The sequence below is a fragment of the Hyla sarda genome, chromosome 4 (assembly GCF_029499605.1).
Source record: "Hyla sarda isolate aHylSar1 chromosome 4, aHylSar1.hap1, whole genome shotgun sequence".
Taxonomy (NCBI): Eukaryota; Metazoa; Chordata; class Amphibia; order Anura; family Hylidae; genus Hyla; species Hyla sarda.
The window spans coordinates 338,492,179-338,518,677 of record NC_079192.1 but is presented as its reverse complement, the minus strand read 5'-3'; the positions used below and the strand labels follow the sequence as shown (position 1 = coordinate 338,518,677).

Below are 26,499 nucleotides of genomic sequence, written 5' to 3'. Positions count from 1 at the left end.
TCATCCATCTTAGAAGCATAAAACATTGCGGGGTAGTGCAGGGAGGGAAGATGGGGGTGTTGGGGGGGGGGGGGGGGGGGGTGGTGTGAGAGACGACAGAACTGTTTCTTGTCAAGTGACTCTTCTTCCGGCCTTCCGGGAGGCCAGAAGAAGCGTCACTTGATGCAAAACAGTTCTGTTGTCTGCAGGGGTGTGGACATTTTATAAAAAAAAAATACTTGTCCACGGGGCTAAAATGGAGCAAAATCTACTTGTCCCTCATGACAAGTCCCACTTGTCCGGGCCAATTTTCGCTTTTACGCTATGATTTTTTCCCTCCTCACCCTATAATGGCCATAACTAACTACTATGATACCTTTTAATTTTTCAATAACCTATTCTCCGAACCAAAAAATATATATTAGGTAAATTGAAATAGTAAAAGATAATTTAGCAGATTTGGTGGTTTTCTTTTCTACGCCATTTACCTTGTGGTTGAGATAACATGTTAGTTTCATACTTTAGGTCACATGACTACAGCAATACCAGATTTGTATAGTTTGCGTCATTTATATAGTTTACAAATTTTTAAAAAATTCTGAACTTTTTTTGAATTGCCATATTTTGACCCCTGTAGCTTTATTTTCCACATACCAGGCTGTATGAGGGCTCATTTCTTGCGCCATAATCTGTTTTTTGTATGGGTACTATTTTGGTATTGATCTGACTTTTTAATCACTTTAACTTTTTTTTTTTGGGATATTATAAAAATTGCAATTCTGTTATTTTTAAAAAAATTTTTTTTTTTAACATTTACCGTCCCGGATACATAATGTTATATTTTAATAGGTCGTACATTTACGCACGAAGCGATACCAAATATGTTTATTTTTATTATGTTAGCATGTTTTTATATAGGAAAAGGGGGTGATTTGAACTTTCAACGTGGAAGGGTTAATGTGTTTTATTTTTTTTTTATAATTTTTATTTTTTTTTTATTTTTTATTTTTTTTACACTTTATTAGACTTATAGGAGGAATCATTAGATTCCTCATACAGATGAATAGAGTTCTATTGAACTCAGTTGATCTTTGTGCTCTGGTCCAGCCAGGCTCAATCAATGACAGAGCCAAGGGATAGCAGGGAACAGAGGTAAGCCTTCCGGCTACCTCCATAGTGGATCTCCCCCTGCGATCACTGCGGAGGGGCAATCCACCCCACTAGCCCACCAAGGAGCATTCACATGTCCCTTTAGACGTCGCTGTCAGCTTTTACAGCGGCGATCTAAAGGGTTAATAGCCAGCCGCGGCGATCGCCGCATGCTGGCTTTTAGCGGTGGCCCCGGTTACTGAAAACCGGGGGCTGCAGAGTATGGAGCGGGCAGGAGTCCGGAGCCCGCTCCATACACCCCACTTAGCGCCGCATGCTAGGTATTAGCGGCAGTGTGAAACTTGCGCCTCGTGCAGATGTGCGTCCGCTCCTCCCCTCAGCTCTCTGAAGCTAGAGCTGGGGGGAGCGAAGGCAGAGGACACTGGTCTGCACGGGGAGCAAAAAGCCGCGCCACCTCATCTCCCCTCGCACGTCTGCATGGCAGAAAGAAGGCAAAGCAGGGGAGAGACAGCTTCTCATCTCCCCTGCTCTGCTTCAGAGGACGCAAGTTTCCACAGCCGGGGGCTGCAGAGTATGGAGTGGGCACGAGTCGGGAGCCCACTCCATACAGACTGCAGAGCGCCGCAGCGCTTGTCAGGTCCGGCCCTGCTTGCCCGGGCGCCTGGAACTGCATGTCCCGGGCATCGGGCGATAGGAATTCCACATCTCTGTGTCTGTACTTCCTGTACTTATTAGCTGCTGAATACTACAGTGGAAATTCTTTTCCGTTTGAAACACAGAGCTGTCTGCTGACATCATGAGCACAGTGCTGACATCTCTGTCCATTTTAGGAACTGTCCAGGGTAAAAGGAAATCCCCATAGCAAACATATGCTGTCCTGGACAGTTACTCATGCATTTGTCCCTCTGTCACCCTTGGGGGTTGGGAATCGTTGCACTAGCCCTGTCATCTTTGCCCCTGCTCTCACCTGTCCCTATGCACCATCAGGTTGGCCAGATCTGTTTGTCGGCATTCAGAACGATGCCTGTTGGTGCAAAATATTTAATGGAATGGGGTAACAACCAAGATTGCCCAGTCTTAGGCCACGCGTGCAAATGCTCCTTTCATTGAAAATTGAGCTGCTGTAGATAGCCTAGTACACAACTCTGGTCCCCATCCTCCAAGTTGGGGGAGGGTCTCGGCAGCTGCCCCCCCCCCCCCCCAACAATCTGACATATCTGCTATCCTGAGACCTGCTGTGATCACGACTTACAGTCTTGGCCGTAAATGTTGGCACCCCTGAAATTTTTCAAGAAAAGGAAGTATTTCTCACAGAAAAGGATTGCAGTAACACATGTTTTGCTATACACATGATTATTCCCTTTGTGTGTATTGGAACTAAGCCAAAAAAAGGAGTAAAAAAAGCAAATTGGACAAAATGTCACCCAAAATTCCAAAAATGGGCTGGACAAAATTATTGGCACCCTTAACTTAATATTTGGTTGCACACCCTTTGGAAATAAATAACTGAAATCAGTCGCTTTCTATAACCATCAATAAGCTTCTTACACCTCTCAGCCGGAATGTTGGACCACTCTTCCTTTGCAACCTGCTCCAGGTCTCTCTTATTGGAAGGGCGCCTTTTCCCAACAGCATTTTTAAAGTGTACCCTTTGTCTACAAAAACTTTTTATATAATGTAGATAATAACATTATATGTATATTTTTAATTAATACACATTGGTTAAAAATTGTGTGTATTTTTGGGTGATTTTTTTTTTGTCCTTGCAGCTATTGCCTGTTTCCCTATGAGAAGTCCGAATACAGGAAGTGAGGGTAGGACAAGCAGGGATCTGTGCAGACTCCTGGCTTGTCAATCATCCTGATGTATGAGCCAGCATGTTATAGAGCCTCAGTGCACACTGTCCTGCTTTTTCTTACTGCACAGAGCCCTGCTTGTCCACCCTCACTTCCTGTATTTGGACTCCTCACAGAGAGACACAGACAATAGCTGCAGGGACAAAAATATACCTATTTTTTAACCAATGTACATTACAGATATACACATAATGGTATTATCTACATTATATAAAAAGTTTTTGTTGATGACAGGTACACTTTAAGTTCTCTCCACAGGTGTTCAATGGGATTTAGATCTGGACTCATTGCTGGCCACTTAAGAACTCTCCAGCGCTTTGTTGCCGTCCACTTCTGGGTTCTTTTTTACATATGTTTCGGGTCATTGTCCTGCTGGAAGACCCAAGATCTCAGACACAAACCCAGCTTTCTGACACTGGGCTCTATAGTGCGACCCAAAATCCGTTGGTAATCCTCAGATTTCATGATGCCTTGCACACATTCAAGGCACCCAGTGCCAGAGTCAGCAAAACAACCCCAAAACATCATTAAACCTCCACCATATTTCACTGTAGGTACTCTGCTCTTTACTTTTGTAGGCCTCATTCCGTTCGCCGTAAACCGTAGAATGATGTGCTTTACCAAAAAGCTCTCTTGGTCTCATCTGTCCACAAGATGTTTTCCCAGAAGGATTTTGGCTTACTCAAGTTCATTTTGGCAAAACGTAGTCTTGCTTTTTTATGTCTGTGTCAGCAGTGGGTTCCTCCCTGGTCTCCTACTATAGTGTTTCATTTCATTTAAATGTCGACTGATAGTTCGCACTGATGCTCCCTGAGCCTGCAGGACAGCTTGAATATCTTTGGAACTTGTTTGGGGCTGCTTATCCACCATCCGGACTATCCTGCGTTGAAACCTTTCATCAATTTTTCTTTTCTGTCACACCCAGGGAGGTTAGCTACAGTGCCATGGGTTGCAAACTTCTTGATTAATGTTGTGCACTGTGGACAAAGGCAAATCTAGATCTCTGGAGATGGACTTGTAACCTTGAAATTGTTTTTTTTTTTTTTTTTCTCCACACTTCTGGTTCTCAAGTCCTCAGACAGTTCTCTTCTCCTCTTTCTGTTGTCCATGTGTGGCATATAGTGTGGCACACACAGACACACAATGCAAAGACTAAATGAACGTTTCTCCTTTTGATCTTTATATTGCCCACACCTGTTACTTGCCCCAGGTGAATTTAAAGGAGCGTCACATGCTTTAAACAATCCTGTTTTTCCACAATTTTAAAAGGGTGCCAATTTTTGTTCAAAACATTTTTGGAGTTTTGTATGACATTATGTCCAATTTGCTTTTTTTTTCCCCCTCCCTTTTATGGTTTAGTTCCAATACACACAAAGGGAATAAACATGTGTATAGCAAAACATGTGTTACTGCAATCCTTTTCTGTGAGAAATACTTAATTTTCTAGAAAAATTTCAGGGGTGCCAACATTTACGGCCATGACTGTATAACCCCTGATGTGCATGGCAGCGTATGCATCACTCCCCAGCTGTTTATTAAATCCCACCCTTTTATTGCATTAGTCTATGCAGTGAAAGAATTGGACTGAACAGCCCGCCTATAACTTGTGATCACAGCAGGTAGCGGGACTGAGGCCCGGTGCAATGTAAACGTTCGAAATATCTAGACATGTCAGTTTTTTTCCCAGATGACAGTAACTCTTTAATAAAAAGTGCCTGGTGGTTTATATAAGCTCAGCCAATCTCTAGTCCTTCTTACAGATCTGATCTCAAAGTCTATGTTGATGTTGCACTCGTAACCTCTTAATCGGACTGAAATGTTCCTCCACTGCTGGCTAGTAAAAGTGTTGGTCTAGTTTAAAAAGTGTCAAGAATTTAAATTGAACAAAAATGTAATCATTAAAATATGATGTATTTTTATAATGTGCCTTAGTCAGGAATAGACTTAAGTTTTTCTAAAAACTTGAAATAACAGTCCAAAAGCATTTTTAAATTTTTTATAGAACTATTGTTACACCTCCTGGAAATGTAGGAATTAATTGACAAGTAGGTGTTACCATTCCTCTTGTTAAAGGGTTGAGTCCATACTTAATCTGTAGACGGTGTTAGTGTATAAGAACTGTCAGTTCATTCAGAGAAACATCAAAAAGCAACTTTTTGAGGGACTATGCAGTAGTCGGACTCCTGATCATCTGCAATACTTAGTCCACTATAAAGTCCTATTTCAATAAAGTAAAATGTTACATGTAAATGTCTAAATAATAGATAAGCCTTTTTAACCCCTTTGGTGCTGAACTTCTTATCTACTATATGCCTGTGGCCGCTGACTGTGTGACACAGACAGAAGGAAGTTAAAGGGGTTGTGCGCTGCCCTGCAGTTCGGAGCTCCGCTCACAGCGTCCGGAAGATCATTACTCCGAACGCTGTGTGCGGGCTTCTGTGTTCGCAGCCGCCGGCCGGCCGCTCTACCAAAGTCTATGGGAAGGGGGCGTGACAGTGGTCGCGCCCCCTTCCCATAGACTTTCGTTGAGGGGGCGGGCGAGATGTCACGAGGGGGCGGGTGAGGCGTCACGAAGGGGCCGGGCGTGACGTCATGCCCCGGCGGCTGCAAACACGGAAGCCCGCACACAGTGTTCGGAGTAATGAACTTCCGGATGCTGTGAGCGGAGCTCCAAACTTCAGGGCAGCGCACAACCCCTTTAAGTGTGGTGGAGGACCGACACGAAGATGGCTGGTGAGCAAGAGTGGTAAATATACACTGCTCAAAAAAATAAAGGAAACACTAAGATAACACATCCTGGATCTGAATGAACTAATCATATGAAATACTTTCGTCTTTACGTAGTTGAATGTGCTGACAACAAAATCGCACAAAAATTATAAATGGAAATCAAATTTATCAACCCATGGATGTCTGAATATGGAGTCACACTCAAAATCAAAGTGGAAAACCACACTACAGGCTGATCCAACTTTGATGTAATGTCCTTAAAACAAGTCAAAATGAGGCTCAGTAGTGTGTGTGGCCTCCACGTGCCCGTATGACCTCCCTAAAATGCTTGGGCATGCTCCTGATGAGGTGGCAGATGGTCTCCTGAGGGATGTCCTCCCAGACCTGGACTAAAGCATCCGCCAACTCCTGGACATTCTGTGGTGGATGGAGTGAGACATGATGTCCCAGATGTGCTCAATCAGATTCAGTTCTGGGGAACGGGCGGGCCAGTCCATAGCATCAATGCCTTCCTCTTGCAGGAACTGCTGACACACTCCAGCCACATGAGATCTAGCATTGTCCTGCATTAAGAGGAACCCAGGGCCAACCGCACCAGAATACGGTCTCACAAGGGGTCTAAGGATCTCGTCTCGGTACCTAATGGCAGTCAGGCTACCTCTGGCAAGCACATGGAGGGCTGTGCGGCCCCCAAAGAAATGCCACCGCCAAACCGGTCATGGTGGAGAATGTTGTAGTCAGCAGAATGTTCTCCACGGTGTCCCCAGGCTCTGTCACATGTGCTCAGTGTGAACCTGCTTTGATCTGTGAAGAGCACAGGGCGTCAGTGGCAAATTTGCCAATCTTAATGTTCTCTGGCAAATGCCAAACGTCCTGTGCGGTGTTGGGCTGTAATCACAACCCTCACCTGTGGATGTCTGCCCTCATACCACCCTCATGGAGTCTGTTTCTGACCATTTCAGTGGGCACATGCACATGTGGTCCTGCTGCTGGCTTGTTGCCCTCCTACGGCCTCCTCCACGTCTCCTGATGTACTGGCCTGTCTTTGTCTCATGTAACCACTAGAGTGAAAGCACTGCCAACATTCAAAAGTGACCAAAACATCAACCAGGAAGCATAGGAACTGAGAAGTGGTCTGTGGTAACCACATGCAGAACCACTCCTTTATTGGGGGTATTTTGCTAATTGCCTATAACTTCCACCTGTTGTCTGTTCCATTTGCACAAGATCTTGTGAAATTGATTGTCAATCAGTGTTGCTTCCTGAGTGGACAGTGGGATTTCACAGAAGTGTGATTGACTTGGAGTTAAACGTGTTCCCTTTTTATTCTTTTGAGCAATGTATGATCATGTGCATAGATCAATAGGAAATCTCCAGGATACCCCTTTAAGGCTGTGTTCACATAATGTTAATGTTCTGTCTTTTTTTAAATGCTCCCAGTGTATAGGTTTACTAGAGGCCATTGGATGGATGGCACACAGTGGCATCAATTGCCCATAGGATCCGATGGTTTTTATAATTTTTTTTGATCAGGATACCATAATGGAAAAGCATAGTCTACTTGACTATCCCATCCTATTCATCAGTATCATGAATGACACATACTAGACAATCGGAAGCAAGAAGGACCTTCTGTGAACCCGCTGTCATGTGATGGAGCCCTATGGCTCTAGGTTTAACCCTGTGAGCTTTCACAGCCTTCAATGTCTGTTACTAATGCTTGGATTGGCAGATTACAAGTGCTAATTTGCATAAAGACAGGGGTATAAAGGCCTTCATACTCCTCTGGCAGGGCTTCTTTCCTAACGGACAAATATTTGTGAAGGGTAAAATCCAGCATGACTGTTCTGTTTAACAGGCTAGTAATCTTTATTTTTAATGTCCATTAAAAGCTTTAAACTAGAAGAGACATTTCCATATTAACCTAGTTGTCTAATCATATTATATACAACCATATTTTGTTTGCGACTTTGTGGATTGACTATTTTTTTTTTTTTTTTTTTTTTTGAATATACCGTATTTTCTGAAGCAGATGTTCTTTATTATAGAGTAGAATAGGTTACTTTTCTGGTACACAGAAATTGCTGGTCCAAAAACTAAGTGATTAAGGTTGCTAAGAGATTTCTTGCTGAATAGCCAATACATTCTGTTTGGCAAGAGGTACAGGTTTGTGTTCGCTCCGAAATGTAGATTTCATGATGCAGCTGCACACTGCGATGGAACTGCCAGATCCTCTGGGCTTGTACTAAATGTGCTTTTTTTTAAAAAATGTATTTTTTATTTTTAAGGGGGAAAAAAAGTTGTGGGCAATCTAAATTCTGTTTATTCTGGAAATGGCTAATGTTTCTGGTGAATGCAGCGATCAGTCTTAAAAACTAAGGCTTAGAAAGAAGGATCAATATTTTATTAACAATAAAATATCCACTGATCAGCAATAACATTAAATTCAACTGCCTCATATTGTCGATCCCCCTCTAACCTGTCAGGGCATGGACTTATGAAAAAAAAAACTGTCTTCTGTTATATCTGGCAGAAAGATGTTCGCCGCAGATCCGTTAAAGGGGTACTCTGGCGCTAAGCATCTTATCGCCTTTCCTTCTGATAGGAGATAAGATGTTAGATTGGGGTGATCCTGTCGCTGGGGACCCCAGTGATCTCTCCTGCAGCACCCCTGTTTTTCAGCTGCACAGAGTGAGGATTGGCTGATGACGGGAAGTGCAGGGGATGGAGTATCGTGATGTCACGGCTCCGACCCCCCCCCCCCCCCCCGTGACGTCACATCCTGCCCCCTCAATGCAAGTCTATGGGAGGGGGCGTGATGTCACGAGGGGCGGAGCCGTGACATTGCGATACTCCGTCCCCTTTAACGCCCGTCATCAGCCAAAGAGCGATCCTTGCTCTGTGCAGCTGAAAAAACACGTGCTGCAGGAGAGATCCCGGGGGTCCCAGGTGGCGGGATCCTAACGATCTAACATCTTATCCCCTATCCTTTTGATAGGGGATCAGATGTTTAGGGCCGGAGTACCCCTTTAAGTCCTGAAAATTGAGAGGCCAGGCCTCCATGGATTAGACTTGTTTTTCCAGCCTATCAAATAGACTCTTGATCAGATTGTGATTTGATGAATTCGGGAGCCATGTCTACACCTTGAACTTGTTGTTCCTTAAAGAGGCACTGTCATTGTTAAAAACTTTTCATATATTGCAGGACTCATTATAATAGCACATTGCACATTATGCACCTGTTAAAAAAATAAAAATAAAATAAAAAATTCACCAGAAATTCAAGCTCAAAATAGCCACCACTAGGGGTCGCCTGTCTTTTAGCCAGACAAACTAGTCTAGATTTTACAGCATACTGGATACCGGCCCGTAAAGCATACCGGTATCCAGTATAAGAGAATTCTATTGTGTATGCAAAACTACAGATAAAGTATGTGTGGACATGCTGGGAGCTGTAGTTTTAAAACAGCTGGAGGCAACACTGCTCTAACACAGTTATTTACAAACCTTGCAGCTTCAGTTGTTACAAAACTACAACTCCCAGCATGCTGAAATTGTCAAAGCTTTCTCTGACTCCTGAATGACAAAGAAGTTGATCAGACATTCAGGAGTCTGTGAAAGATGAATGACACACATAGTGACAGCTATGCTGATTAGCATCCAGCTTTACTGGGAGAAGATAAAACAGATAGAACATGTATTCATAAAAATGCTGTACTTTTATCAAAAAAATCCTTGCACTAATTTTATAAAGATCTATTCTTATATTTATACATTTTATCCTGTTATGAATTCACCATAATGTCTTCTGATTACTGCAGGCAAGCTCCAGGTATCTTTCTCTGTGTAACATGACACAGCATAAAACCAGAGAGGAAACGGTTACAGAGTAGAGAGTACTGATTGGCTGACTGCACAGGCTTGCTCCTGTGAGGGAGACAGACAGACACGCCCCCTCCTGCCTGCACAATGAAAAAGTAACTCACCAGCAGATGAATGCTTATATCTCTGGATATATAGGTCCGAGACACATAAAAATTATATGTACATGATCAGGATTGGGTCCTGAGTAACATATCACTTTTTTTTTTGCACTATGACAGGTACTCTTTTTAAACCATTCTTGAAGAAAAATTGCGTGTGGCAGGAAGCATTATGCTTCTGTGAGAGGCCACTGCCGTTAGTGAATGTTGTCATGGCAGGGTATACATGGTTGGCAAAAAATGTTTGTGTTAAAGGGGTATTCTAGAGGAAAGAAAAAATGTTTTAAAATTAACTGGTGACAGTAAGTTTTATACATATATGTGAATTACTTTCTAAAACTCTTAAAGGGGTACTCCAGTGGAGAACATTTATTTTTTATTTTTTTCCTTTTAAATGGTTCCAGAAAGTTAAACAGATTTGTAAATTACCTCTATTAAAAAAATCTTTACCCTTCCAGTACTTTTTATCAGCTGTATGCTACATGCTTTTCCTTTTTTTTTTTTTTTTTTTTTTTTATTTTTTTTTTTTTTTTTTTGCCTTGTCATCAGTGCTCTCTGCTAGGGCTGGGCAGTATGACCAAATATGTGTATCACAGTATTTTTTTAACTTACGGCGGTTCCATGGTATATAACGGTATTTTCTCACACACCACCCCCCCCCTCAAATCATGTGACCCGTCAGCGCTGTTCTGTCATTCCCCCCCCCCCCCCGCCCCAATCATGTGACCCACCAGCACTGTTCTGCTCCCTCCAACTAATGATCAGCCCAGCGGGGTACTACTCACATATATCAAGCTCTGCCCTCCTCCTCTTTGTTGGGGGGCCGCCGGCGATGGAACTCACTGTGCGCCAGTGGTCTCCAACCTGCGGACCTCCAGTTGTTGCAAAACAGGTTTTGCAACAGCTGGAGGTCCGCAGGTTTGAGACCACTTCTGCGGCTTCTTACATGACAGTGGGCTCAGCCTATCACTGGCTGGGGCGGGGCATCGCTTCGCCCGGTGATAGGCTGACTGCTGTCTACGTTCCAGTCCCCTGCGTGCGGCCGAAGTGGGTGAGTTAAGTTTATTTTCTGTATCTTTTGCAGCCCGGGCATAGGGATACAGCGTACAGCAGTGGTCTCAAACCTGCGGACCTTCAGCTGTTGCAAAACTACAACTCCCAGCATGCCCGGACAGTCGTTGGCTGTCTGGGCATGCTGGGAGTTGTTGTTTTGCAACATCTGGAGGTCTGCAGGTTGGAGACCACTGGCATACAGTATAGAGTTCCAGCGCCCGGCGGCCCCCAACAAAGAGGAGGAGGGCAGTGCTTGACATCTGTGAGTAGTACCCAGCTGGGCTGATCCTTAATTGGGGGGAGCAGAACAGTGCTGGCGGGTAAACATAGGACTAGTTCCCCGATGTGGGGACAGCGCTGCGCTGATAATACATTCCAGAGGGGGAGGGGCCCAACCGGTATTGTGGTATGGTGGGAAATTCATATCGTGCAGCCCAAAAAATTTGGTATGAACCGGTATACCGCCCAGCCCTACTCTCTGCTGACACCTGATGCCCGTGTCAGGAACTGTCCAGAGCGGAAGAAAATCCTCATAGCAAACCTATGCTACTTTGGACAGTTCCTGACACGGACAGAGGTGTCAGTAGAGAGCACTGTGGACAAGACAAAAAAAAGAAATTAAAAAAGAAAATAATTTTCTCTGTAGCATACAGCTGCTAAAAAGTACTGGAAAAGTAAAGTTTTTATAATAGAAGTAATCTGTTTAACTTTCTGGCACCAGTTGATTTAAAATAAAATGTTTTCCACCAGAGTACCCCTTTAATCCTTTATGCCATGACATGGACAGAAGTGGCAGCAGGGAGCACTCTGTCTAACTGGGAAGACTACCCAACTTCCTCCAGGACATACAGCAGCTGAAAACTGCTGAAATGCTTGAGATTTTTTACATGGAAGTAATTTGAAAATCTGTGTAACTTTCTGGAAACAGTCTATTAGAGAAAATTTCCCTTGGGAATACTCCTTTAAAGTAACATTCACATGAATGTCAGGACCTAAGATTTCCCAGCAGAAGTTTGCTCTCACACTCTGCTGGCTTGCCTATTCTAGTGCATTTTGAAGTCTTCTCTTCTGCAGGTCAGAGAGGTAGGTTCACCTGGTTGTCCACATGATGTAAAAGGATGTGATTATCAGGCCCTTCTGTTACGTCATGGTCGAGTACTAATGGAAAAGAAACAAATACCACAGTGTATAAGGGTCAACGTATACTCCGTAGCCAAAAGTATTACCTCAGCTCTTTCCTGCTGAAAGCAACACTATACAGTGGTCCCTCAACATATGATATTAATTGGTTCCAGAAGAACCATCATATGTTGAAACCATCATATGTCGAGTACATAGGTCTATGTAAAAATGGTAATTGGTTCTGGGGCCTCGGAACCATTGAATGTTGAATACATATCTCTATGGGAAACTGCTAATTGGTTCTGGGATGACCATTGTATGTGGAGTGTATGGGGAGTGTTTAACAAACCAGGGTGCCTCCAGCTGTTGCACAACTACAACTCCCAGCATGCATGTACAGCCATGGACTGTCTGGGCATGCTGGGAGTTATAGTTTTGCAACAGCTGGAGGCACACTGATAGGGAAACATTGATGTATGGGGTGTATAGTGTGTATATGTATTGTATGTGATGACATCGCATACAGTACTGTACAGTTCTTTAAATACCTTCAGGGGGGACAGAATGTCCTCCATTACCATCCTGCCGACTACAGCTCTATAGGAAAGGAAGGGGAGGGCAGCCAGCAGCTCATTGGATGCCTGCAGCAAGATGCTGCAGGCTATTGGCTATGGCTGCACTGGGGGGCGGTGCTTACACGGAGCTCAGAGTGGAAGCCTGCGTGAGTTAGCAGGACAGCATGTGAGTAACAGGAGGCAGAACGGGGCACACGGGGACATTAAACAACTATCTGTCAGTTGCTGAAGTTGTCAGCGCTCTCAGATAGCTGTTTGTACGATGGCCCCGACACACAGCAGCATCATATGTCGATGCTGCCTTCAACATACGATGGGCTCTGAGAGGCCATCATATGTTGAAATGATCATATGTCGGGGCCATCATAAGTCGGGGGGTCACTGTAGAATAAAAAACAACAAAGAACTATGCAGCAGAAAATTTATGCTTAAAAATAATCTTTTAAAAGCAAAAAATAATAAAATTAGCATACAATAAAATGACAAATGATAGAGGAACATACTCTGGTCCCAGGGTGGGATGGTTAAGTCCACTGTGAAAGTCCCAGTACATCAGATAAAGCACAAGTGCAAAGGGACAAAAACATACCCACATATTAGACCACACCAAAGGACCACAAGAATGCGCGCCCTGATGTCCGTTCCGGAATAACTTTTTTTCCAAAGTCAAGGAAGAATTCCGGAAAAAAGGGAAGTCCTTCTAAAACGTCAGCAAATCAGTTGACATTTTGTAGTGTTTTTTTTTTTTTTGTCTAATATTTTGTAATACAACTTCTGCTGCATAGCTGTTCTTTTGTAGGTTTTGAAATAATGTGTACGTTCCCATAGTAGGGTCTTCAGGAGGTGGACAGGGATCAATATGGATACTGTAAATGGCCTTTTGGCTTTGCAGCTCTATTATTGGCAAGCAGCCCTGCAATGCCCATTTTGACACCTATCACATTCACCGGGATCAGACAGACAAACCTTCACTGTCCATCATTGAGTCTTGGGTGGCCGTAATTTGCCAGTTGCCTTTGACCACTTTTGGTAGCTACTAACCACTGCATTTTTGTCCGGTGTAACATTTCTGCAGATAAGGTGACACGCGGCATTTATGCTATGCACATCAGTGTATGTATGTTTGTGTGTGAGATATATATATATATAAATATATAATCTCAAGGCTCCGTCCACCTATGGTTTAGCAAACGTTCTGTGAATTAACTGTTCTATATAGCAAACTGTTCTTTGTTGTACATTCTTCTCTGAAGTAAAGTGTTAATGCCAGTAACCCCTTATTCAGTCTTGACAGATGTATGAGAAGTATGGCAAAGGCTGCACGTAGGACTAGACACTTGAGTTCATGCCAGCTTTTCAAATGATCTTGTATTTAGTTTAAGGAAAGGCTTCTTGCCCCCACCCAACAATCTGACTAGTAATCTCAAGGAAATACATCCTATGTTCTAAAGACAAAACAGAAGGACTGATCTGCTCATTGTTCACTAAAGACTGGTGAGCTGTAAAAGAAATCGCATAGTTGTTCTGCGTGTAATATTTACACAAGTATGTGTAAGTGCTGGATGCTGAGTTGTCGTCATACTGTGCTCAGATGTTTAGTAGCACATCACTCCCGGATTAATCTCCAACATTACGTAAAGCTGTGCTCAGTGACAAACAGCTTGTTGGCCTGACAAATGGTGCCTACATTGCAAAGCCAGTTTTCCCTTACCTCTGCACGTGTCTGAGTTTTCCTCAAATATTCGTTTTTTTTTATATTCTACATTTATTAAGAATATCTGGCCACTGAGCCTCATAAAAGGCCTACCCTTTTCCATCTATAGAGATCACTTTTCTGTATTCTCTTTATTATCGCCATCATCTTCATCACATGCCGGATTATATTGTGCACCACATAATCCCATTTTCATGCACAGGACCCACACCCAGAAGTGCTGAAGTGCAAGTCTTTTTACTTCACTGTTGTCTCTGACCTTTCCCAGCATTCCATGTGACCAGAGACAATTTATTGCTATCTTCAAATATGTAGAAAAAAGAGCCAGGGCAACTCACCAAATACGTTTACTTCAATGCTTCTTTATTTTGCCATGAAGGGTACAAACAGTGCAGGACACGGGTGGATGATACACAGGGGGATGCTCGTTTGGGGCTACGGTGCCGTTTCGCAAGATATGTTTCAACTGGCCCACAAAAAACAAAAAAGGTTTCATCTGTCAGGGTCTCTGCATGGACCACACTGATCAGGAGACTTAAAGCATATCAGTCAGATCAAACAATTTTTTTTTTTTTTATTTATTTTTTTATATATCACTCAGTACCTAAACCTGACCATGTACATGTCTAGCACCTTTATTTATTATTTTTTTTTTTTTTAATTACACTATTAATTTAGCTCACTAGTCTGAATTCCTCTCAAAGGGAGGGGGCGTGGCCTCACTGTGCAGGTCTCCGCCCCCCTTCTTCAGTATGCTGTCTGCTCACATCTCACCTAGCATGAGCAAAATTACAACTCCCAGCTTGTCCTCACTGACAGTAGCGGGACACAAGCTGACAGTGGAAGGACAGCTGTCAATCAAGGAAGTATGTCCATGACATAGGTGATGACGCATGGACACAGCAGGACTAGTATGTGTCCAAGCAGGCAGGGGGGGGGCAGTTGTTTGGCTTTTTCAGTATGAAATACTGAGAATTTTCTAATGAAAGCAATTGCAAAACCTATCAAAAGTTTTTGTTTCTGACAGTGCCCATTTAAGGTTTGTTCACACGATGGAATTTATGTGCGCTATTCTGCATGGAGATTTGGCAGCTGCAGAGTCTTAATTGATTTCAATGGGATTCTGCTGCACTGTTCTCATAGCAGAATTTTCGAGCCCAAAACATCTGAAGTGGAAATTCAAATTCTGGTGTTAGCGAATGAGACTGCATATTTCCGGGCGAACCTAGTGCCGGCATGTTCTTCCAGGGCTCCACTGTTAGGGGCCCCCGTGTGAACATAGCCTTAGGACCACTGTTGGCGCCGTCCCCATTGCAGTGCTCGCAAAATCCTGCGCAAAGAAAGAACATGTTCTTTATTTGCGCTGAACAATTTCAGTGTTCCTCAGTGTGAACGCGTCTCGTGGAAGACCCATTCACACTGATGGTAATGTTCACAGCGTGGAATTCCACTGTTTACACAAATCCATGCGGATTTTTCTGCTGACATACTGACATGTGAACATAGTCTTAAGTGGATATTTAGAAAAATCTGAAGGAAAAAGACGGAAAGTAAAAATCCTATTTCGTGGACACAAGACTGTTTATCCTCAGTTTTATATGATGGCAAAAATTTTAATCTATGTTCATTCATCTAAATCCATTCACCACTTTGGTTATTTTAGAGACCTCTAACTGTTAAAGTGACAGTAGGCAGGAAGAATTGCTGATTATGCTGCATACATGTGTCATAATTTGACTTTTCTACACCATAAAAGTGGATTAAATGTGTCAATATTTCACACTTTGCATCAGGACCTTTTCCCTTCCAAGTTACTTCTTGCATTTAGTGTAATCTTGTTTTTAGAACTAAAATTGCATCACTTTCAAGTCAAAGATTATTGCGCAGTGTCTGGAGATGACTTGGGTGTGTGTGTTTTGTGTGTGTGTGTGTGTGTGTGTGTGTGTGTTTGTGTTTTTTGTATTTATTTACATCACTATTTCCATACATTGATACAGATATCTTATGCATCTTTTGAATCTGCAATGTGAGGACAGACTGCATTGTACAGCAAAAAGTTTTTTTTTTTTTGTTTTGTTTTTTTACTAAGTGCAGGAACTTGATGTATGTCTGATACCTATTTATATTTACTGCATGCAGTAATTTTTCCGCCACGATGTCCCATCACTGTATCACATCCGTAATGAATTACGGGCATATACGGGTGCAAACGGTCAGTTACAAAACCCCATAGGCTGCAATGCGATTTAGTCACGGCCGTCAGGGGTTTTGTAACGGCCGGGTTTCGCCGATATAGTGACAGAACTGGTGACTAAGTTCCTAAACGGAACTATTTCATAGTGTGAAAGAGGCCTAAACTTCCATGCAAATTGTGCATAGATAGGAGTATTTAGACCCTTTGCAATGACATGTGAAATTTAGCTCTGGCTCCTCCCATTTCACTTAATCATCTGTGAAATGTTTCTACACCTTATTTGGAGTCATCTGTGGTAAATTCTGTTCATTGGACATAATCTGATTATTATTAATTTTTTTAAATCAACTGGCTCCAGAAAGTTAAACAGATTTGTAAATTACTTCTATTTGACAATCTTAATCCTTCAAGTACTTATTAGCTGCTGTATGCTCCACAAGAAGTTCTCTTTGTTTTTAATTTTTCTTTCTGTCTGACCATAGTGCTCTGTGCTGACACCTCTGTCTATTTTAGGAACTGTCAAGAGTAGGAGCTAATCTCCATAGCAAACCTCCTGCTCCGGACAGTTCCTCACATGGACAGAGGTGTCAGCAGAGCACTGTGGTCAGACTGAAAGGAAATTCATAAAGAAAAGAACTTCAAGATTTTTAAATAGAAGTAATTTACAAATCTGTTTTAACTTTCTGTCATAAGTTGATTTAAAAAAATAAATAATAATAATAATTTTCCAGCGGAGTACCCCTTTAGGACACTTCCCTGTCTATAAGGGCTCACTGCTGACTATGCATATGAGACCAAAACCAGTCCATGACGTGGAAAGAACTGCCTGTAGAGCTCAGACAGTGAGGCACAGATTCAAAGGCTACTAAAACATCTGCACTGAAAGTGCCCATTAAAATGTATAGACAAATGAAGGAACTGCTCTTGGTCCATCATTCTTCTGAAATATACATCTGATGTGCTTCATTGTATTTTATGTTTAGTGCTTATGGGGCAATTTACCTTGCTAGATGACAGAATGGAACTAATTTAGTAAGTTAAGTGTATGGAAAGATATTATAGCTAAGACTCCATTCAGATACAGTATTTTGGGTGTTAATGTTTTTAAATTCTGTTGGGCCCCATGGAACAAAGTTTGGTAATTCATATTCAGTAAAATTTTACAGCTGTAAAATTGATTGGCATTTCATTATTATCATTATTATTTATAATTTATTACTAAAAAAAAAAAATGTTTTTAAAGCATTTCGGGGGCATTTCTGGCTTGCAGAATGCAAAATGGCATTTGATGGAGACAAAAAAAAAGTTTTAATAATACAAAAAACAGCTTAAAGGGCACAAAAACGGCTGAAATCACAGTTACATTAAACAGCATGATGGCGGAAATGGAGAAGATCAGGTGTTAAATATAAATAAAAATAGTTGTCTTCCTTTCTTCAAATCCACTTTCACAGCTGACATCTGCAGGAGTTTCCCATTGCCAGAAAGCTAAGCGCTCATTTATTTCAGTCTGTATGTCTTCCTTTTATCCCCTCTTTCGGGCCCCTGTGCAACAGATGGCCAATGTGAAACATCTTGAAATTTGTGTAGCACCCGTTGGATTTTAGTGGTGTGCTATGCCTCCGAGACTTACTAAACATGTTTACATTTTTCAGGCATCTGGTGAGTGTTCTGTAACTGGGGAAGGTTTGCCTCTGACCCCGCTCCTGTGGGAATGTAAAAGCATTGGCTCTAGAGTTTTATTAATTGCCACAAAATGAGCTCTTAATTCTCAACATCTGTTGCCTGTTGGCCAGAAAGCAAGTACATGAGTGACGCGATGCTTGGCCAGGAAGGAATTCCTGAGAACGTCAATGGGATGTTGCAGTTATAACCACATCTGTTTTTTTTACACCTTTCCTTTATACAGTAATTTCACAAGTTGATGGAGTAATGTAGCTTGGTAAAATGATCACTTATTTATAGAAAATGTATAGATGTATACTTTTTTAGAGTGTGTTCCTAGGTTCAGGTTATTTTATGCAGTTTCTGAAGCCAAAACCAGGAATGGATTGCAAATAGAGGATGCTTCTTAACGGGTTATTCCCAATGCAAAGGATAGAAAATAACTAGCTGATCTGATCGATGGGACCTCCACCAATCATGAGAATGGAAGTCCATTGTCTTGGGTTGAATGGAGCATCAGCACTCCTGCTTAGTAAACCACCTATTTTTCGAACTTAGAGTTCCGTACTTACCAATGTTCTGAACTTTCATGGAGACTAAATGGAGTGCTGGAAGAGTATACACTCTGTCGCTCCATTTACTTGGGGAACCTTTTACTTCTGTTCTTGTGATCTATGGTGGTCCCAGAGGTCAGACTATCGCCGCTTTGTTAGGTATCTACTTTCCATGGACAGGGAGTAACTTCTAATCTTGACATAACTCTCTTAGGCTTTTGTCACACACAGAGTAGCTTTTTGGAAAACTACCACTGCAGTTAACGGGGTATTCCAGGAATGAAAAAAAGCCTTTTTTCTTTCAAAGACAGTGCCCTCCTTTTCTCCACATTGGGTGTGGTATTACAACCTGGCTCCATTCACTTCAATGGAACTGAGCTGCAGAACCACACCCAACCTGAAGACAGACAGGGAGAGGTCTTTGAAAGAAAAAAGGCCTGTTTTGTTGATTCCTGGAATACCCCTTTAAGCCTAAACCTGAAGTGGATTACAAAGGAAGAAATATAAAGGAAGATACTTCTTTTTCCTGCTGGACCCACTTCTGGCTTTGGTTCAAAAACCCTTTTCTAAAGAAAAACCCAGACTGAGACTTCTCATGCTTTTGGATTAAAAAACTGCTTGTAACAAACCCTATTTCTCTTGCTAGTCTTTTCTAGTAAACTACAAGTAGGAAAACCTATGATACTGTTCCCGCCTTTACAGTGGATTCATTGGTAGTGTGGGATTAATTCAACAAATAGGGATATATATATATATATATTTTATATTTATTTATACTGTGTGTTTTTCTCTCATATTAGAAATTGAAGCCAAGGAAGCCTGTGACTGGCTCCGAGCTGCAGGATTCCCACAATATGCACAGTTGTTCGAAGGTAATAATTTAGATGATAAAGTTACTCGCTTTTTTTTATTTTTTATATCCTATAGTTTAATAATTTCCTTTGTACATACAGCTTTTCTACTCCCTAATGACATAGATAATAAAAGCTGATATTTACTAACTTATATTTATATTTACTAATATTTATTAACCATGATAAAATAAGATTTCCTCTTTAACATAATGTATTTGGTACTGTATTAGTAGTGCGGGTATCATGTTGGCTTGGCTGCAGGGGTCTGTAGCATTGTGGGGTATCATACTGCAGCTATCTGCAGTCATCCCACAATGCACATCTCCTAATGTGGCTCTGGACCACATCCTCCTTAACCAGGTTCTTCTCAAATTAGCAATATTGTCATGAAACTCATAAAAGTATGTAACTCTTTAGTGTTAATGTGGCTGTCCAGGAATAAAAATACAATTTCTATATGGCTGGGACAGCATGGAAAAAACTTTCACACTGCCGATCCCCGGCTGCTGCTGTGATGGCTTCTGGTTCCCACCTCTTCCTTTTTACAGTGACCTCTTGTGCTGGCAGGACCTGCACACTCAGGCAATCGCTTGCTGCAGTGTTAGGCTAGGTTCAGACTACGGAATCTCCGGGCAGAAAATTTCCGCATGGAGATTCCGAGTGCGGCCAGCGCTGACTGAATCAGTCGGCGCTAGGACCATGCGGACACTGCAGTCTCCAATAGACTGCAATGTGTTCCGCGTGGATTTCTGTCTGAAGAAAGAGCAACGCCTTTCTTCAGGGGGAAATTTCCAAGCGGATTTTCCGTTCACAAATTCCGCTTCACAAATTCCGAAGTGTGAATTTGTGAACGGAAAACCATTCACTACACTATACATTTTAGCAAGCGGAATTTCCGCCTGCAATTTCAAAGAGTAATTTCAGGCAGAAATTCCGTAGTCTGAACCTAGCCTTATTCTGCCAGTGATTGGATGTGTGGGTAGTTCCTGAGGCAACACCTCACAGGACAAGGAAGAAGGTGGGGTGAGCAGGGATCGGGAGCTGTTGGAACAGCATCTGCTGGTGACCGTGGTAGGGGAGTATGCCTTCCTTACTTTTATACTTTTAACACTCCCCCAACCCCCCCCCCCCCCCCCAGCCGTATAGAAATGTATTACTGAACAGCCCCTCTAGTTTGTGCTTTTAATATAATCACAGTGTTGTTTTTTCCTGTTATTTTAGATTTGCAGTTCCCAATTGATATAGAAACAGTAAGGAACGATCATGAATTCCTTGACAGAGATGCTATGGAGTCACTGTTCAGGTAATACTTAATGCATAAAATAATAAATAAAAAAATACAGATATCATTTTATACATAGGTGTTTTACATAGTTAAATAGTTACATAAAGTATGGTTGAGTAAAAGACATGGGTCTATCAAGTTTAACCAAGAAGGTAAAGGGAAGGGGGTATGGGTAGATGAAGAGGTGAGGATGTGAGTCTAGATTTCTGCATATGCACTAATGTAATTTTGTTCTAAGAATGTATCTAAGCCTCTTTAGAAGCCCTAAACCGTTCCTGCTGTGACCAGCTCCTCAGGTAGACTGTTCTATAAATTCACAGTTCTTGTGAAAAAGGATTTTGCCCCCGGGAGACTTAAGTTAGTACTTGAGCGTAAGTTAACTTATCCCCTATCCTGTGAATAGGGAATAAGTAGCCATCTCTGGGATGGGACGCCAGCTGTCTCACTGAGGAGCGCGTGTCGTCTACCAGTAGATGGCATGCGCTCCATTTATCTCTATGGGAGTGCCGATGAGAGCTGTTCGCGAGTCTTTTCGGCACGCCCATAGAAATTAATGGAGCGTGTGCTGTCTGCAGCACACGCTTCTCACGGAGCACTGGGTCCCGTTCTGGAAATCGTAGGGGGCCCTATCGGTCGGACACCCTGCCATCAGCTTCTTATCCCTATCCTGTAGATAAGGGATAAGTTCATTTTTTTCCATAGTTCATTTTTTTTTTCTCCAGACAGAGTGATGGCCCCCTTATATTTTAAGTTTTTTTTTACCTGGAACCGTTTTTCCCTATATTTTTTTCTATGGGCCATTTATCTTCTCAAGACTAACCAAATGTAATTGTTTTAATCTTTCCTCACAGTTAAGATGTTCCATGCCCCTCATTAGTTCATTTGCATGTCTCTATACCCTTTCCAGCTCTATGACATCCCTTTTATGACCGATGCCTTAAACTGAACACCATATTCCAGATAAGGCTGCACCAATGTTTTTATAAAGTGGTAGTAATATGTCCCTGTTCTGCGCGTCCATGCCTCTTTTTTGATACATGACAATATCGTTTTGGCCCTAATAGCAGCAGCTTGACATTGCATGCTGTTCTGTTGTATATAATCTACAAGTACATCCAGATCCATCTATACCAGTGATTCTTGAGGCATTCAGGTTTTTTGTACTGAGTAATGAATAGTGTGTTGGGTATTTCCATCACATTCTTCCCAATATCCCTGTTCTGCCTGGACCCACTTTTACATGGGCTGCAGAGCGGCTCCTACTATTGTGCCTGCCATTTTGTAACTGGACCTGTTAGATGGTTCTGAGAGGAAATGAAACCTTTGTGATCCCATATGATAACAGTAATGCCCACATACAGAAGATATTATTTTCAATGATTATATTGAAAAATTATGTTTTTGCTTGGATAAAATATACTAAATTCTAACATGTCGGTCAGTCTTCCCTGATTTAAACCGGGAACCACCCAAACACACACACAACTGTTGGAAGATCTTACATGGGCACTGTCAGATACAAAAACTTTTTATAATTTTGTACATCTTGGCAAAACATTAACCTTTATATTATATTATACTTCATAAGAAAATGTTATTTCCTTTTTATAGAAATCTTATGGCTTATAAAATCATGGCTTTGTCCAAGCTGAAGCACAGGCATGGACAAAGTCCAGTAAGTGAGGGTGGGCTGGGACTCCTCTGTGCTCTCTCCTGTCCTATCAGACAGAGGAGTGCTAGCCCACTCTCACTTACTGGACTTTATCCATGATTTTATATAAAAAGTGTTTGCATCGGACAGTGCCCATTTAAAAAAAAATACATATCTATTTTATTTGGACAAATTTGATCTTTGCTTGATCCTTTTCTAATGTGAATTCAATAGCAATGTTTGTAGATCTTTCCACTGCTCTTCATTCTATGTGTATTTTTGAGGGGCAACACATGACTTTCCCGAATGCTCCAGAATTATTATATGGGGAATATAATGGTTTACTAAAATAGATCAGTCAGGAGAATCCACAGGTCCGTTTTAAGTTTCACCTTCAATTTCATACTTGGGGGTAATGGTGGACAGTAAGCTCAACTTTAGTGATCAGTGCCAGGCAGCTACTATCAAAGCTAATTAAGTCATGCGATGTATCGAGAGGGATAGAGGCTCATGACAAAAGCATAGTTGTGCCTTTTTATCGATAGGCCACATATTGAGTATTGTGACCAATTTTGGGCACCTGTATATAAGGTGGACATGGCTGAACTGAAGAGGGTACAGAGAAGGGTGACAAAGATATTTACTGGTATGGTAGGATTACAGGACCAAGACAGGTTATCAAGGTTGGGATTATTTAGTTTAAGGGGGGAAAAAATATGGGGGATGATTTGATCACAAGGTACACATATATGAATGGACAGTACAGAGATCTTTCTAGGGATATCTTTATACCTAGGCTAGTGACCATGATATCACAGACGGATTATTTACTGTAAGAGCAGTGAGACTACGGTACTCTCTGCCACATGATGTTGTGATATCTTGACTCAATGAAGAAGTTAAAGGGGGTCTGGATGTTTTTCTAGAAAATATATTACAGGTCATGGATACTAGATTTATGGTAATAGAATGTTGATCCAGGGATTTATTCTGATGGCCATATCGGAGTTGGGTTATAATTTTTCCTTTTTGTTTTGGGCCAATTGGCATCAGCCTTATTGGGTTTTCTTTTGCCTTCCTCTGGATCAACACAGTAGTGTTTGAGGTTGGACTTGATGGACACTTGTGTTTTTTTTTTCAACATTATAAACTATGTATAATACTTTTTCTTCTATTTAATCTGTATGCCAACTTTTATTTTAGTTGTTTTGAGTGCTACTATATTCTTGCCATTGTCCATGATGCAGTAATTGACAGTGCCCAAACCAACCAGATTTAGTTGACTCATGTAGAATTCAGGATAAAGATATTCTATAAACATTTTCTGTTTTAGTAGCATTTTCTGCCTCTGCTACTAGGAGAGAAAAGATAATTGTACTAATTATTATTATTATTATTTTTTTAGACGGCTAAAAACCTTGAACAAGTGTGCATCGATGAAAGTGGAAATAAGTCGTCATCGCAAAAAAGTGTGTGTAATTATGAATGCTTTCCCTTGTCTGATTCGATCTCTTATAGCATTATAGTAGGGATAATTTAAGTGTTTTTTTTTTTAAATAGTTAATATAATATATTGGTGTGACTTACAATTAGATTAAACTGCTAATTAAACGTACAAAAAACTTTAGTGTCTTTAATAGTTTTAAAAACTGACAAAAATCTTATTCTATATTTTCTTCTAAAGAGTGATGACTCGGAAGAAGATGAACCATGTGCAATCAGCAACAAATGGTCGTATCAGCGTCAAAGCAGACGCTGGTCACGTCTGGAAGATTATGATTCCTCTGCGCATGATGAAGCTACAAGCCTTGCTCCACCAGTGGTCAAGAGTGAAAATGTGGATTCTTCGGATCTAGGGGAAAGAAATGATGCATCTTCACTACATAGCTCCAGCAGTGGCGAAAGTGACTGCTTCCCCAAAACATATGAAGAACTGGAAACTAGTAGAAGCTCTTCAAGGTGCTCCTCAGTCAAACTTGTTTCACCAGATTCTACACTTAGCGTTTCCCCTTCTCCAAGTGAAATGCTAAATGTAATAGGTGAGGAAAAGATGACTGATAAACCACCTAGCAAGAAAGGTAGTCTTCTTAGGAAAATGGAAAAGCTTCGTCTAAGGAACTCTTCTGTTAAGAGAAGTCCCCAGCTGAAGGATAAACCTATTATCAGTGCTCCAGTTCTGCTTGATGGTTTTGGTGATGAGAAACTGCGCAACCTCAACTGTGTGAACATTTCAGATCTAGCAGATACCCAAAGTAAAGCCACACTTTCTAGTTCTTCGCGAACCTGCAGCAGTAGTAGTCCATCTGAAAATAGCAGCACTGTGAGTACCCCAAGCCCTGTTATTAGGGTCCGAAGCCATATAAAGAGGGGTGGAATGTATGCGGAAAACTTTGACCCCACCAAATTGTCCATTTGGAATGATATTTCTGAACAGAACTTTAAAAATGAAAGACATTTGCATGAAAACCAGGTGTTTCAGATCCCACCTAACCACAAACCTGGGACATTTCCTAAAGCACTTACCGATGGCATTTTATCACCTGTAGATAACACCTCTGTAAACTGGAGAACTGGAAGTTTTCATGGCTGTAATCGGAACAGAATGAGATCTAGTAGCTCCAAGGATACGGAAGCACCCCCAAGCCCATTGTCACTTGTAGATAATCGATTGAGCGTTTATGATAATGTGCCAAATCACCCCTTCCATATTCCTAGAATTGGATCACCTAGTGATGATGATGTCTTTTCAGAACTAGACAATGTCATGGAACATGTTAATGGACTTCGAAAAATGGTCAGTTCGTGGTCTGAAAAGTTCTCTGATGACGGGGACTCTGACTTTGCCAATGACTCCACTTCACCTTGTCCATCATCTCCGAAAACCATTTACCTTGGAGTGAATGAACACTTACATGACTCAACATTAGATCCTACAAATCCTGAATGTGGTAAACCTTACACAGATAGCGACTCTCCAGTTCTGCCATACATAACGGTTTCAGAAATTGAGTCGTCACTGTCAGACTGTAGCAGGTTAGTTATCAGAGTCTGCAAGCATTCAGAGTAAATAAACCCTTATAATGACCTAACCCGTTCTTTACTGTTTCTTAAATCTTACACATTTGTCTTGAATAAGTAAAATAAAGTTGTTGTGTTTTTTGTTTTTTTGCTTCCTTATGTCCACCAGTCCTAGCGTGCTGTGGATCTAATCTGAACTAAAAGCATCATTGGTCCCTATGATAGTTTCCATTAAGGTCAGTGTTTCCCAACCAGGGTGCCTCTAGCTGTTGCTAAGCTACAACTCCCAGCATGCCCCACAGTCAGGCATATTGAGAGTTGGTTTGGCAACAGCTGAAGGCACTCTGGCTGGGAAACACTGGTTTAGGTGATTAGATGCCCGGTCTGGCCAGGAGTGCCAGACATAATACAGATGAAAAAACCATCCATATTATCTCATATGACTGCCTTAAGTATCTTCTTTGTCATCATTCTTTGTTGTCTAAATATCTTTTAACATGGGTGAAACCAGGCTACTTTTTGGCCTTTAATAACCAATATATCTATATTATTTTACTGTAAAGACAACCCTGTAATCTGCTGGATGATTGAAGCGTCTATAGACTAATGCATGTAAAGCTATGCCCCTATGCAACAGAGCTTCAAAGGATCTTTGTATTTTTTGACCTTGCAGACAAAGTCCAGAGCCTGAAGATCTCTCCTTGCAAGTTGACAGGCAGTCTGCAGCCCACCTAAACCGGATCCAGAAACTATCTTTGTTAAAACTCACAGCATTGATGGATAAATACTCCCCTTCCAGCAAACAGGGATGGAATTGGTAAGGATTATCAAATGACAGAATCTGCTCGTACATGGAGAACAAAGTGGGCAAATCACTTTTTTGTATTTTCTTGTTTATTTAAATTTTGACATTACTTTGGCCCTATACCACTAGTTAACTCCTTGTACTGATGTACAGTATGATTGCGGGTTGGTAGTATACAATTTTTTTTTTTTCTTCTGAGACCTAGTGAAATAGGTTATTGGCAGTCATATTAATACTGTGGGGCAAAAAAGTATTGTCAGCCACCAATTGTGCGAGTTCTCCCACTTAAAAAAATGAAAGGTGTGTAATTTTCATCATAGGTATACCTCAACTATGAGAGATATAATGAGC

General features: G+C 41.6%; 1 protein-coding gene across 4 annotated transcripts in view; it reads left to right on the top strand.

The window, feature by feature from the left end:
* LOC130267163 (rho GTPase-activating protein 7-like) overlaps positions 1–26,499 on the top strand; it is a 336,912-nt gene that overhangs the window by 296,620 nt on the left and 13,793 nt on the right. For all 4 annotated transcript variants that reach the window (XM_056516495.1, XM_056516497.1, XM_056516496.1 and 1 more), the window contains exons 2-6: positions 19,336–19,407; positions 20,611–20,692; positions 23,731–23,794; positions 24,010–25,358; positions 26,017–26,160. In XM_056516495.1, coding sequence (XP_056372470.1) covers positions 19,336–19,407; positions 20,611–20,692; positions 23,731–23,794; positions 24,010–25,358; positions 26,017–26,160 — 1,711 coding nt within the window. The remainder of the gene's footprint in view (positions 1–19,335; positions 19,408–20,610; positions 20,693–23,730; positions 23,795–24,009; positions 25,359–26,016; positions 26,161–26,499) is intronic.